The sequence below is a fragment of the Varroa jacobsoni genome, unplaced genomic scaffold, assembly GCF_002532875.2.
Source record: "Varroa jacobsoni isolate VJ856 unplaced genomic scaffold, vjacob_1.0 scaffold_1453, whole genome shotgun sequence".
Classification (NCBI taxonomy): Eukaryota; Metazoa; Arthropoda; class Arachnida; order Mesostigmata; family Varroidae; genus Varroa; species Varroa jacobsoni.
Genome location: NW_019214355.1, coordinates 43947 through 58759, shown reverse-complemented (window position 1 = coordinate 58759; position 14813 = coordinate 43947). Strand labels below are relative to the sequence as shown.

The 14813-nt window shown below is 46.2% G+C and overlaps 1 protein-coding gene across 2 annotated transcripts in view; it reads left to right on the top strand.

The window, feature by feature from the left end:
* The window catches only part of gro (TLE family member transcriptional corepressor groucho), a 60630-nt gene that overhangs the window by 13350 nt on the left and 32467 nt on the right, over positions 1–14813 (top strand). The window contains exon 2 of one of the 2 annotated variants that reach the window (XM_022850255.1): positions 6176–6190. In XM_022850255.1, the coding sequence (XP_022705990.1) occupies positions 6176–6190 (15 nt within the window). Of the gene's footprint in view, positions 1–6175; positions 6218–14813 lie in introns of both variants that reach the window. The other variant, XM_022850254.1, reaches the window with a different exon arrangement.

Below are 14813 nucleotides of genomic sequence, written 5' to 3'. Positions count from 1 at the left end.
CGGCAGCACAATCACTTTCGCTGTCAAAGCTTGGCGCTCATCCCTATCTGTCTATCTCCGTCAGTTGACAATAAATAAATTGTTTTCATATTTAAATTGATGCTGTCGTTGCCGCAGCTACATTACATTCCAATATTTCATTATTGACAGTAGTAAATCACGCAGACAACGAAAGCTACCAGCCATGCGTATTATACATATATATATATATACATACTTTTTCTGTGTATAATTTAACTCGTACTGCTGCAGTCATTGCTACTGGTAAGGTTGCTGCTGTTTTTTCAGGAAAGTCCTGACTACTTTTACCGTTATACTGTGAGCTATTCTAATATTACACCTATTAAACACTATATACGCCATCTGATGTTTTCCTTTTAAGCGACGGGTCTCTATGTGTTTGTAATTTGGCATCTACCACCTCCCTGTCTTCGCTTTTGAACGATTTGGACTTCTCTATTGTGCGTCAACACTATAATGAGAACGCGTATATATATCAAAAACACCTTCTCTCCCGTATTTAACCACACAGCACACGTAAATTGCTATGTAAATCACCTACAAATGAATAGATACGGTCGGCCGTCGGGAAGATCGACGCAATGAGCGGCCTTAAAACACCTATATATTACACAAATCGTACCTAAATGTTCACAAACGCACTGGCAGCTCGTAAAGAAAACAACTCATTTGACATCATCACTATGGTCATTACTACTGCTGCTGCCGCTGTTACAGCTACTCAATAATAAAAAACAAAAGATAAACATAAAATTGTTAACAGAATAATCTACTCCCCTTTTGCCCCCGCCACTCTCTCATCATCATCTTCTTCAGGTCCTAGCTTTCTCGTTTCGTTTCATAATACAACTATTCTCTTTTGTCTAACTAGCTCGTCCTTTTCTTTGTCTGTCGGTCTATGTGCCCATTAGCCCCCCTCTTAATTCTGGCGGTCTGGCGTCAGCAGAAGGCGCTTATTGTTGTCACTATCGACGTAACTGCCGGTCGACACGTAATCACATTGTATTGTTGTTGCTGTTATTGACGTTCTCATTCGTGTCGCCAATCGTTTTGCTATTGCCCCTGCTGCGGTTGGCGTCGTTATTGTTGTTGGCATAATGTTTGTTATGCGCTGGCCACAGTGTCGCGACCAAGCGGACTGGCTAGTTTTTGGTCGACAACGGCGAAAGAAAGCGACTCGATCGAAGCTCTGTTACCGCTGCTGCCATCCCCGCAAACCGCAGTGGGGGCAAGCTGCTGCTGCCGCAGCGCCAACGACGCTCAGAGGCGTTTAAGCTGAGCAACAAATTGCCACAGTTGGAGCCATAGTAGCGATCTGGCTCGCAGAGAGGGTACCGATCGATTGGATGATCGTTGCTCTTCGTGTTGATCGTCGAAGCTGTCGTTGCTCGAGTCTCATCTAGGACAGGATGAGGTGGCAGTACAAACTCGTTTCGTTGCTATTTGCTAATGGTGGCCTGTTAGTTTCGGCTGCTGTTTGCTGTTTACGACTAGTTCAGCCCTTCAGCTGTCCCGTGGCGTCTTCTCGGCATTGAGTCAACGGCGGACGGCCTTCTCCTTGTGTCTGCCGCTGCTATCGCTCATATCTATCGTATTATTGTACTATCAGTCATAGCGCTGACTTTTATTGCTGGCCGTATCAAATCCGCTCGTTTAACCTCTTTGGCTCAGGTTCTTTCATTGCTACAGCAATGGAACAAAGCGAGGCAGAACTCTGCGCGGTGTCACAGGATACTGCAAAATGACAACCGCAGCAGTTATACCCCTGATCAGAGCAGAACGGTTATACTAACACACAGTAACAATAAGGACTACTTATGTGCACTGGTGATGACACCATTGCCAACATGCATCTATAGACGTGGAGAGTCACCAATGCAATAAGCTTCTCATTCCTGTTCAGAGCAACTCCATCATGTACTGCCAGTACTCTTCCGTTTCTTGTACAGTCGGACTGATCTTCTGCGACTGTTTTCATGCTTCGTCAGAGCCACTATTGCTTTCTGCTGTTTTTGTTGGTTTGGCTGTAGCAGCGACCGGCATTGGCATGAGCACAGCGCAGACGTGAGCTCGAAGACGCTGCAACTCGACTGCCGACTGTTGCTATTATTGCCATGACGGCTCTGGCGTTTCCTGTAACAATGCGATCGTTTCATTTGGTCGTGTCTGTATCGGCCGTGTGCGGCCTTGCGTCTTATGTCGACCGCTCGGCTACTGAAACTGTTCCCTGGTATTTTTGAGCCGGTACAACTAAAGCGATAGCAGAAACATCGCCAGTAGAACAATCTGCCGATACCTTATAGATATATGGTCATTGCACTGTGGCGCCGACAACAACAGCCACAGCGGTAGCAACGGTAACAGCAGGAACAACAATGGGACGCTTCAGGGCAGCTTTTTTCGGAGGACATTCTAATTGCTGCTAATTGCTTCGTTTTCCTCATGCCGCCACATTTCTTCCACCTTTCATCAGAGTATAGCGTTGTAACAGCACAGCCACGATCGATATTCGTACTGTTTCTTTTCGTACATATCGCTGCTAGTGAATACACCAATAAACATTTAGCAATAGCAACGGACGGTTCAAGCCTTGATTTTTATTTCACTCCGGAGAATCTCTGACGCATCGTCGGTTTTGCAGTCTATTGCTTAAACACAGCACTGAGTAAATGTTTATTACCATTATCATCATGATAATAGCTGATCGTCACGTAATTAAAAAGGTTGTTGCATGAAGTGGCGATCTGATCATCGCCTGACGATTAAAAAAAAAGTGCCAATGGCCGGACTAGGAGAGAGTGTATCCGTGTGTTCATTTGGGTTGCATGCGACAACTCGAATATAGACAGGGTCGGCGCGCCGCCAAACGCCTATCTTTTTTTTCTATCGATTTTGGTCCATTATGTAACGTGTACGTGGCCAGCAGTAAATTTATAAACTGAAGTAGAATTGTGTTTCGCTTGTGTTGTTTACTTTTACACTCGCGCTCGTCTTGGTCGAAGGAGAGCCATCTTCGACCATAGGTAACCCCTTATCATCCTGCTGCGACCCGAGCAGTGTTTTATTACTGGTGCTTCTAATCCCCGGTCTTACCCGTTCCCCTTGATATCAACGCGTGAATCAGCGATCGAACCAATATTGAAAATCCGACGTGCCAATTTCCGCTTGCCTCTCTTCATTTCCAACATTGGATTGCCCCACTATTTACTTTTTGCTCGTTCCTACATAGCTCCTCTCACGACCCCCTGGATTACTCCTACACAACTTTGTATTTTTCTTCTCTTGTCGTTCCCATATCTGCCATTATTTTTCGATGCAGACGATAAAAATGACGTCGACGTTTGTTCTCTGACGTATCATCGTCGCTCCTACATCGTCCGCGCAAACTACTGAAGGTGCCTCCGTTCGTTGTGGCCTTCACTGTCCCGAAAAATCTGTTTCTAATCCCCTCTGCTCCCCGAGCTTCTTTTCTCACTTATTGTGCGCTCGCCGTTGACAATTCCATTTGTCACTCCGACACAACCACAGCCGACCATGGATGCGATGCAATGATCTAATCGGACAATTGGTGGAAGTAGTTGTTTTTGGGAACAGCAACCAGTTTACAGGTCTGCTGTTTTATTAATCCTAAGAAGCGCCAAAGAGGTGCTCCAGAAGCAAACCAGGGGCAAAAAAAGGACAGAGGACGAATTCCCATTTGCAGAGAAACAGGTTAACTCGATTAGAAGCAGTTTTGGTCGAACTATTTTAGGTAACGGACCCTTTGCGGCACTGCGTTAGGGTTAGCCAATGCTCTAAGGTGGTGCAAGTTAGGCCTATTGTGCCTGTGTGTCGTTCGTTACTCCGCCTGCCTGCGCCACATCCGGGTCGTTGAGATCATACAGGCAGAAATAGCAAACTAGTCGGACACAGAAAGCGAAACGAAATCAGGCCTCGGCGTCAGTGTCTGCCCTCGTAAACGGTTTTTCTATTGCTAGCGAAAGGTCGCAATCCAGACAGAAAGGCGGACTAGTCAAACGAAAAGAAACTGGAGAAAGCGATGCTGGCAGTATTGTTGGGCTTGATGGCGTCCCAGTATAACGGACAGCGGTAAACGATATGTTCATGTACGGCCAGTCTCTCCCAAGAGACGACGGCAACAGCAGTAGCATCGGTGCTAACAAGCAAACGATCTCCCGCTGCTGTTTTCTGCGCCACCACCATTGCCTTTACGTTGCTAAGCAAGAGCGGTACAGAAATCTCTTCAGCCATTGGTTGGCCTCTTTGTTGTCGTGGTTGTTGTTGTTGCTGCCCCTGACGTTATCCATTGCTAGCGACCTTTCCTTACGACGCTCGTAACTTCCCCATGCAGTCCTTATTTTTGTTCTTTCCGTCTACCTGCCCTAGGTTAGGTACTGCTAAAACCAACCACGACAACAAGAACTCAACAATGAGTTGAGTTGTTGTTGTTGCTACCAACCACTCTCCTTGCTGCTGCTGTTGCGCTCTACTGCCCTTTCAGAGGGCTTCGTCGTTCGTTTTTTTCTCTTTATGAAGGACCCGGGTGTCGTTGGTGTGCTCATGGCTCTGGCGCTGGTCCTGTCGGTCAACATCTACAAGAAGTACGGTGGAGAAAGAGGCAGGAGCTGTCAGTACAGCGGGCAGCAGGCCCTGGTAGCGGTCGTAGTAGATGCAATAGTGGCAAACCGGCAGCACGAAGTGGACTTCAGTGGCTCGTTGAACAAAAGAAGGCAACGCAGAGAGGCCGGCCGATACCAACCCGTCCCGCCCCTCGACTCTGCCTCTTGTTCAACGATACTGCCAACAGAGAATGACGCTTCCCAACCGGCGCTTAGCAACGGACAACACCAAATGGGGCAGCTTTTACTTGGACTTTGAGAGGAGCAAAAAGTTTTTTCAAAAAAGAAAGTCTTGTCTGGATGGGATACTGGGGGGTGAGGGCCCGTCGAGGTCGAAAAGTGAAACGCAATTACGTATGCAAGATACCGACATTTTTGTTACTACTGTAGGGAACTGTAGGGAACAACGCCGAGCTAAAAAGCTAAAAACTCGGATAACTCAAATCGTCGTAGATAGATGAAATCGTAGACTTTCCGCGGTGACAGCAGTAACAGCAATGGCAGAAGCGGATGCGGTAGGCCGACTAGCAGCAAATAGATGAACTAGCGGGCGTGAAAAAGACCGTTAACAAGTAAAGGGGCAAAATCAGAAGAACTACATGCGGGTAGCAGCTTAACGAGTGCCGAGCTTTCGGCGACTCGCCCTCGCAGACCTCTGCCAGACTACGCCCTTACTAAATGTTTTCCAGATGATAACTTTAGAAGAGGCGGCGCGAGGACCACCCCTTCGTAAATCCCGAGGGAACTTGAGGGTTAACCGGGGGTAATGCAGAAGTGGCCATTACGAGTAGCGAGGTTAGTGGAAAGGCGGAAAATGCAGGCAGAACAAACTATTAACTTCCGCCACTGCTAGTGCCGCTAATATTTTAATGGAAGCAATGGAGAAACGAGCGGTCCGTATTGTTATCATTATCGGGATCATCGTTATTGTAGTGTGACGCAGTAAATTCGTCGACTGCGATAGGTTAGCTTCGTTTAGGTGCATCAGGGCACCATCAATTGCGCATGTTCAGGGCTACCGTGCGTACCAGAGGAATAGGTGTTGCGAGAGGTGGCTAGAGAGAGAAGCACGGAAGCTGAGAATAGATTAGTAGAACAGATAGATTAGATCAAACTATTCCATATGTCTCCCAGGGCTTAGTAAATCGAAAATAGGAGGTAGCAATTTCGACAAAAATAACGTAAATTTATTATATTTAATAAGGTGATTTATCTTTGTTGGTATGAACCTAATCTATTACGCTTCCAATTGACGCATATTATTATTAATTAGCAATAAATTGCTAGCATTGTTGCTACTTAGCTGAGTTCGTGTGTAAATGCTGTTAGACTTTATCTCTGATTTTCCGTGAATGCTATAATCGTTTATTATACAATATACTTTAATTGACTTGGATACGGTAATTTACTACTGGTGCCGAAGAGAATGCATATACATACGACGTTATATAAGAAGAGAATGTTCTTTATATATTTTTTCTATTTATCGATCGTATGTTCATTGAAAACTAACACTCGTCTCTTTTTTGTTACAGACGGCGAAGAAAAAGGTAATGCCTTCATCAGGAATTGACAAGGTGAAGTGTCCACTTTGACGAAGAGTTTGACCACGCACCTTCTTTTTTTTCTATCTTGTCTGCTGGATGCTTTCCTTTGACTTTAGTTTTTCTTCCACAAATTTCTGCAACAATAGACGAACTGCAGGGTTTCTGCAAACACCATTATGACCATCGCCATCTTCGACTGATCAAACAGATCAGATCAGATCGGATTGTGTTATTGTTTGTCAGCGCTCATGGTTTTCGTTCACTGTTCACAACTTTATGCGTGACGGTGAGCGCCAGCCATCGCGCTGTTATTTTCGCACTCAAAAAACGTATCCCGCTAATCTAACCACTACCTCTGCTTTACGCTAAAGCTGAGCTACACTTCAATACGCTGAATCTACAATATCATAGATTATAAAGTAGCGATGATTGGCCGTTGTACCGCTAGCAGATCTGACCGTAGTTCAGGCTACGATTCCCGCTTGTTTTTTTTTTTTCGCTGGCATCACCAGCGCAACGACCGGCAGAAGTTCTATGGCCATCGCTTTTGATTTTCGCTGCCGCTGGATGCCTGATCTCGAGTGTGTGTGCGTTCGTATTCCTGTTCCCGTTCGACGATGAATTTGTTTGTCTCGGAACAAATCTCAACATCGTTTTTACCGCCGACCACACCACGCTACCTATGGTGCCATGTATGTATAGTTGAAGCCGCGGCTACTTATTGCCAGTCACAGTAGCAGTTATCGCGCACAGGCGCGCTAGCAATAGACAACTACAAATGGACACTCGAACCGCAGGAGTCGCAGCAGTGGCTAAATCAAAAAAAGACACGAAAACAACCTGCATTTTGATCATCGTACTGCCTCGACCGCCATCATCGTCGTCTTCGATGAGTAATCTACGTCCACTCACTGATTTGATCGAACAAAAACCGGCTAATAAAATATCAATCTGTGTGAACGACTCGCCCTTATGACGTAGTAGAGAGCTCCGACAAGCACAGTCCTACTTGCCTTGTGCTTTTTCCCTTCCCTCCACCTCAGCCGCTCCGACCTCTCCGCCCTCCGACCCCTCCCCTTCCCCATCCCCCCTTTTGAATTGCCATTGGCAACTGTCTATCTACATTTTGTTGTTGTTGTTGCTGCTGCTGCTGCTGTTGTTCTTGTTGTTGCTGTTGCTGTTGTTTTGTTCCTACTACGCTAGAAATAGCGAGCCGCTGCCAACAGCTTGAGTATTACGTATTTACATCCGCTACGTTATGTAGCTATATTGATTTACTGATGTCCCATTTAGCGCGAATCATCATGTCACTGAAAGAAGTAGGTAGAAACACGAAAACAACGTTGGCTACAATCATAGAAGCTGGACGAACGTCTCTTTTTACCGAATTCACGACCACTTTGTCTTCCACTGTTATTACGACTTCGTGCCGGTAGCAACTTTCTAATATGTTTATTGTGATACCTTTTTTGACTTCTATCTGGCGTGTGGTTGGTCCGCCGTCCGGCTTGTTGTCAAGTTGTTTTCCATTCTGTCGCCCCCTCTCGGCAAAACCCAGTCCTCGTTTGTCATCTCACTTTGCTGATCTCTATTACGGCGGCGAAACGTTTTTTTTCTTTTCACCACTACCGAAGCTCTTACTGTTGTATCACAATTTCTCACATCAAAGCCATGGTTACGTCCATTGTAGGAAGTACTTATATGGCAATCGAATCGGCGACAATAAGACTTTGCGATGATTTGCTATGACGGCACGAATCCAACGACCTGTTGTAGCGAACTGTCAACCAAATTGACGGTATCACCTGCAACAAGACTTGGCCATCTGATTGTTAACCGCTCAAATCAGATTTTCTATTTCTCGGTTTGTTTCCTTCTGGGGCTCAACAACGAAATCGATGTTTAGCATTGAACATCACTTGATCCGAAGTCTACTTTCCCGTTTAGTTCCATTGGTTCCGGCACCGAATACACCAATTTGTTTGATGAGTATTACTCTTGTTCACGACATATACGGTGTAATAGTTACTCTCTATCTCACTGCTAGCTCATAGCCTACAAGCTGGCGTTGCTTGCTTGATCAGCGGCAGTTTTTTTTTTAATTCAGATCAGTTTTGATTCGATCATTTGCTAATTTACCTGACCGCCGCTACTGTTGCTATTGATGCAATTCGTCTCTGTTAATGGCTACAGACCCGTTCCGTTTGTAACGGGTGGATCGGCAGGTGGGCTGTGGAATTTCTAATGTACAGCAGCTGATAGCTGGCAGCAGAATTACATGACAGAAGTTCGGTGTAGCCTATTTGCTCGACGTGGTGCTTCCCGCACCGCAACGCCTGCATGAGAAGGGAGAACAGAGAAAGGGGGGTAAAAGGACAAGCGAGGATCGAAGGGGGTGACGACAGGGCAGAATAGAGCAAGAGGAGAAAAAAAAACGTTGTTGGACGTAGTGGAGGACCCTGTCACGAAAGTCGCCATTGAAGTTGATGTCCCTCTTCTACTAACAGCAAATGCTGTTAAGAAAAACGCGCCAAATAATAATTCGAAGTCAACGAAATCAGCGCTGAAGTAAAAACAGAAAATCAAGCACGGAGTAAAAAAAAAAACAGTCGAAGATAAAAAGTAGATATAGAGGATTTTTTTTTACTGCACTTTTTGAAGCCGGTGTCGGGATTGTCAACTCTCACTTACTTTTTGGCCATTTCTTGCTTTGTTCCCTCACATTTAACGTTTTTGTCCTACCTTTCCCATTCGCAACACCCCCTACCGCCCATATAGTGAATTGTCGCACGGATCCGCTCCCGAAGGGTTTTCCTTCTATGCTGCACAGTCTTCTGACCTGCAGAGTCATCGATTCGTGCATCGAACTGATTCCTTCGAACGTTATTGCATAGGCAATTTTCATTCCATAAAACCAGTTCAATCGATGAGCTCTGTACAGGTGGTGTCACGCTGGTTATGTCGTCACCAACAGCCGGCTGCATCTCTATCTTCGATCGGTGCACAGCTATTTCTTCTGTCCTTTAAACTTAACCACAGAACTACTTACCGTAAATGCCACCCCGCCGCACAACAGTAGGAAATCGTTGACTACGAATCGCTGGTGTGTGCATTATACTACACTTTAGTACCACCATCAAAAACGCAACAGAGTAGGCGATGACTAGTGAGTCGCCTAGTTCGGCCATCTCCTTCCTGTTTGCCCTTCGAGCACCCATAAAATGATAATTTTTTCTCGTGAAAAGTACAAGACGCGGGGAAAAGCATACAAGACGCGTTATACCTCTGTCCGGTCCCTGGGTCTCTGATAATATAATGTCGCGGTGATAGCGTACTAGATTTTTCGCCACAATGCTAGCGCAATCTTGTGACAGTGCGGGCAGATACAAGGTGACGTTCGGCGGCAATTTAGCTGTTGTAGGTAAAAACGACTGAAAGCGGAATTCGAATCTAACGTTGGAGAAGCTTCCCGCACACAACTATAGAAATCTCTTAAACACAGTCTCTTTTGTACAATACGATTATGTAATACGCATTCATTGTTTTTCTTGAGGCCCAAGCAAGCCGCACGGAATTCGACCAAATGAGCGAACAGCTTAAATAGACGGTAGACAAGTCGCAGACAAAGACCACTACGACTCACGATAGTAACAGCTATTGTATTTGAGGAGAAAAGTTTCATAAGTTCCTGTTGGACGTCGAAGTTTCGTCGTGCCGACTCCTCTCCCAGTCATTCTTCAACTGACTTCAATCGTCCTCAGAGCCGTTGACCGCTTCACGTAACTCTTGTTTTTTTTTTCTGGGATACATTCTAGCTGTTTCCTACAGAAAATCGTTTCGTAACAGACGTCCCTAGCTAGTAGTTGTTCAGTTACAGTCAGATAACATAGATCTGTTAGGTCAGTTAGTTTTGTTATTAACAGGGAAATCGTTGTCGAAGCTAGCGTCATTGCTGTAGCCCACTGCCGTTGTTGTCAACGCGTCGTCTTTTTCGCCTATTTGCGCGTCAACATCTGGGTCCAACCGAGATATTGCGTTTGCAAAATGCAAGACGCCACGGCAACTCTACAGAACGATTTTTTCTGCTGGAAAAATTATTCTACTCTAGAAAGGTTATTCACGAGACCAGACGACCACAATCGTACCAGCTACAATACCAACAATAAGAGATAATAATATACTCTACCTTAAACGTAAAGTGATTCTCCGTGAACTCCGATACTCTATGGACAGTCACTCAGTGCGTCTGCTAGGTGGACTGAAATATTTAGAAGGAATCAGGGCCAAGCGGGGGTTAGATTCTGGAAGATAGTTCAGTTGTCTGTATCTGCTCGTTCACTGCCACACAGCGTTGGGTGCACTCGTATTTTCGTAGTGGGTATCTCCTCAATTCTGCGTTCGCTGGTCGCTTTTTGGATTTTCGTTTTTGTCATCATCAGCGTTTTCTCTTTACTTGAGCCTTTCTTTTTTCTTCTACTTACTTTTTCCTCATTTTCTCTGTTCTCGTTCGTTTGCTGTTGCTACGATTCGCTCAAATCGCCACTCGGACGCTGTGAGAATACCACCGCAACAGGGAATGCTGACTGCTAGAAGAAGCAACGGCACGAGCAGCAGCATCAGTCATTTCTCTTTCTGCTTTTTTTTTTCGACGTCGCTGTGTTCTGCCCGATTTGACCGATCTTCGCTTGTTCACCCGTCTGGATTTTCCTATGCCTTCAGAGCACGTTCCCCGTGATCCGAGTCGTCTCTAGCGCATCAATTGACTATGGTGAAGTGGCTGCAATGACAGCAGCAGCAGCAGTCTGAAGGCCTCTTGCTGCTCGTCTTCGTTCGTTCTTGTTGTTGTTGCGTTCGTCTCTCAGGCCACTTCACGCTGTTAGTGTGTTGTGATGCTATCAACATGACGACAATGGCTGTTACTACCACGGTGTACTTATTAGCGATGCTGACGACGTCAACAATAACAAGAGCAACGACAACAACAAGAAAAACAGTTCTGTCGTCATCAACAATAACAACTGTATAATGGCGACGAGAAGTACCACTGTCAGGCGGGCAGGCGATCGAGCGAACGGGCGGAAGGAGTCTCCGAATTGTTGTTACGGCTGTTGTTGCTGCTGTTGTTTGTTACAGCAAAAATTGCAGCAGCAGCAGCCCCAGCAGTTGTTGTATGCAGTAGCGGCAAAGGTAGATGTCAATGCCACAAGACGCTGACTCTGTCGCCACCGCAGCATTATTTCGTCGCTGCTTATTTTCCCTTCGTTTGTTTCCTGTTCCGTCTTGTTCATTTAGTCGCTCACTCTCTCGCTCATTTGCCGGCTGCTTAGCTAGCTCGCTCAACTTCAATCTACCCGAGTCATCCCTATCCCTTCATTTCCTACGTTGTTTACTTTTCCTTAACTGTTTTGCTTCTGCCCCTTCCCTTCTTCTTGTTTTTTTGGTTTTTTTCACGACAACTCGTTGCGCGCTCATATGGTCGCCATCACGAAACGCCAACCAGTGCTGCCTTTCGATGCTGTTTATTGTTGTTGTTGTCGTCGTCGACAACATTGGCGTTGTTGTCCTTACCCCTGCTGTCGGCACCGGCGTGTCAATCGTTCGCTTCTGCCTTGAATTGCGTTGCGGTTGTTGTCACTTGCCTTCTTCGTTGTCGAAATTGTCGTCGTCGGCGCCATAGTTCATCGTTACGGCCGTTGCCACTGTGCATCGAAGCGATCGCCGCTGCTACTGTCTACATTAAGGTACACATTGTAGATAGGCCAAAAGGCCGGCCGGCAAATCGGCTGGTTTGCTGGCAGCGAGGAACAGAAGATAGACGGACGAACCGAAAGGCTCTAGAGTAGAGCGAAGACAGAACATCGGCTCGCGTCGTTTCGCCGCATGCTGCTAATACTGTGACTGCTGCTACCGCTGCACTTTATGGCAGCCACGTCCCCGTTGCTTGTGTCTGCCACCGCGAGCAAGGCAGCGGCCGTCGTCGTCGCCCCCCAAAACTGGGCGATTCGACCCCCACCAGTAACGTCACCGCACGAATACATCTGCACAGAAAAAAGCGCAAGAGTGAAACACTCAGTTACTGTTTGATGTATGCGCTGCAGTGGAGGTGGCGGCAACCGTACCAGTCGTAGTTGTATCAATAGCAGAATTTGCGTTGTAGGTTTGGCGCGCTTCCTTTATGGCTGCTGCCGTTTGTATCGCTTGTTACCGCCTATATTCGCGCTGCGTCCAGTAGTAAACTTCGCTAGAGTTGTGTTATCACTTAATCAGTGGCTAGCGAATTATCCGCTCTGTATCTGCCTTTGCTTGAGAGAGGGGGATAGAAAGAAAGGGACCTCTGCACGTTTGATAATAGCGCGCACCATCGTGCGCTCTTCTGGTTGGCGATGCTGCTGCCGCAGCAGCAGCAGCTGATGATGTCACTGCCATTGTCTGTTGTTGCTCTACGAATGTGTCTGAGCCTCTACAGGCGCTCCGATACATCTCAAGTGTAGTGCTCTGTTTTACATTGATAGTGATGATCGATCGGTGCGGTTCTTTTACCAGCTCACTCCTCCCGTCTCTGTCTACTGGAGTCAGTGAGCCCAGGAATCAGCCAAAAGTTCAAAGCGTTGAGTCTGGTCTGTTTAAAGAACGTGCTTCGAGAGGACTGTGTAGTTGGCTGGATTGCGTATCGTTGATTTGCCACGGATGCCGCTGCTGCTATCCGGTTGCCAAAGTAACACGCTCCATACAGCGTGTTGCTGCGTCAAGCTGCAGAATACGATGGCTGGGTGATTGGGTTGCTCGATGGGCCTGTCAGCCTGGTCGTGACCAGTGGCTGAAGCGTCAATTCATCTCGATTTACGTTTGTCTATGCGCAGGACCGTCTATTCCCGGCAAAAATATGTACACGGTCCGTGCATTATGGGGGAGACTTAGAGCTGGAAGAGACAGCAAAGCCATGACTTTTCATCAAGGCTTTATATATATATATATATACAATAGGTCGAATCGAACAGCAGCAAAACACTAACGGGAGGAGGCCAGCCAGTGAACAGCGAGAGCTACATCGATATAAACAGCAGTATTGTTTATATCGATAGTGTTCGTTGTTGCTCTTCACTTCGTTGATGATTAGACACGAAAGGTCTGCCGATGAGAAAGGGAACGTGTCGTTCCGCATCAGCGTAGACGCGATGATATCTATCGCTCTAATCATTGTCGCCACTATAATCGTCAATGTAGCGTTCTGCTGTGTAGCAGCCGACCGAACGTCCTCTTTTTTTCTTCTTTGACGTTAGTTAGTGTCAGAGCGGAGAGAGCTGAGATCGTCGAGTGGCGTCCGGTGACGGCTCACACTCTGTGGACGATCGAGGATGATAACCGCTTTACTGCCGGCTGTAGATGGCGTCACCGTGTCGTTTCGTACTCGTCGTTGTGTCCTTCGTGGCGGTTAAATGATAACTTGTATACAAAACGAGTAGACAAACGGAAGCTTTTACATACTACTAACATGCACATATAAATCAAAAAGTAGTAAATAAAAAAGCACAAGTGGTTCTATCTACTACGGTAGACCACTCACGGCTCGCCACGTAGCCTTCACGGTCAGTTGAAATGGCATGTTGCGGATACACGTGCACACTCAGCTACACGTCTCCGTAATCGCTTTATTGAATATAGCGACGACGCGACATAAATGGTTTTCATTTTTCATCGGTAATCAACTGACAAAACGCGAGTGGCCGGTTACAGAGTTTGCGCGCTTGCAGCCATGCGAAGGCTCTAAATAATACAATGAGAACCGTTGCAATACAACTTGGTACAATAGGGGCGGTGGACCAGGGTGCATCGGTGGTAACAGCAAAATGGCATTACACAGAGATGCCCAAAACAGGCCATTATGAGCCCACATGGCCCTAGTATCAATCTTGACATTGATGCCGACCGGATTGCATAAATATTTCTTCACAGTGGAACCGAAGATTGGTGAGTGGACGATTATCGACAGCTACATCGTTGAAGCATCTGACCCGCAAAAGCCGTATATCTGACCGCCATAACAATGACAACAATGGATTGCTTGATACTTTCCAGAAACTGTACACCTCAGAGTTGTCTCTTGGGGACATGCTAAATAACGGTTTGTCAGTTGTGGTCATAACACCATATTGTGTTATAACTGTGGTTAGAGTTTATCGTGAGTGTAAATGTTTAGTAATATTTGCCTATGTAACTGAGTGCGCGGTATTCACTATGCCCTTCATGTACTCATGTGCTCAAAAATATTTCTATACAACAACGTCCCAAACCGTTGCTGCAGCCACCCTCGATAGAATGAATGTACGCTAGCACTGCCATTGCTAATGGCACATGCTGCCATTTTTTTTCGGGGCTCGTGCAATTTATGAATATATATATATATATATATATATATTACCGGTAGTTTACCTTTTCATTGGCAAGCTGTCTCTGGCGATGAGCATAACTTAGAGCAACGTCATGATGTAGGAAGCCTCATAGCGTATTTTGGCCTGAGTGTTATTGTCGTGTCTTTGAACAGTTCAAGGTTACGGCCTATCGGCCTTTATCAGGTTAGTTCTCGGGTGCTTCGAACGAGCTCGTTGTTCGTTATACTTTCTAGATA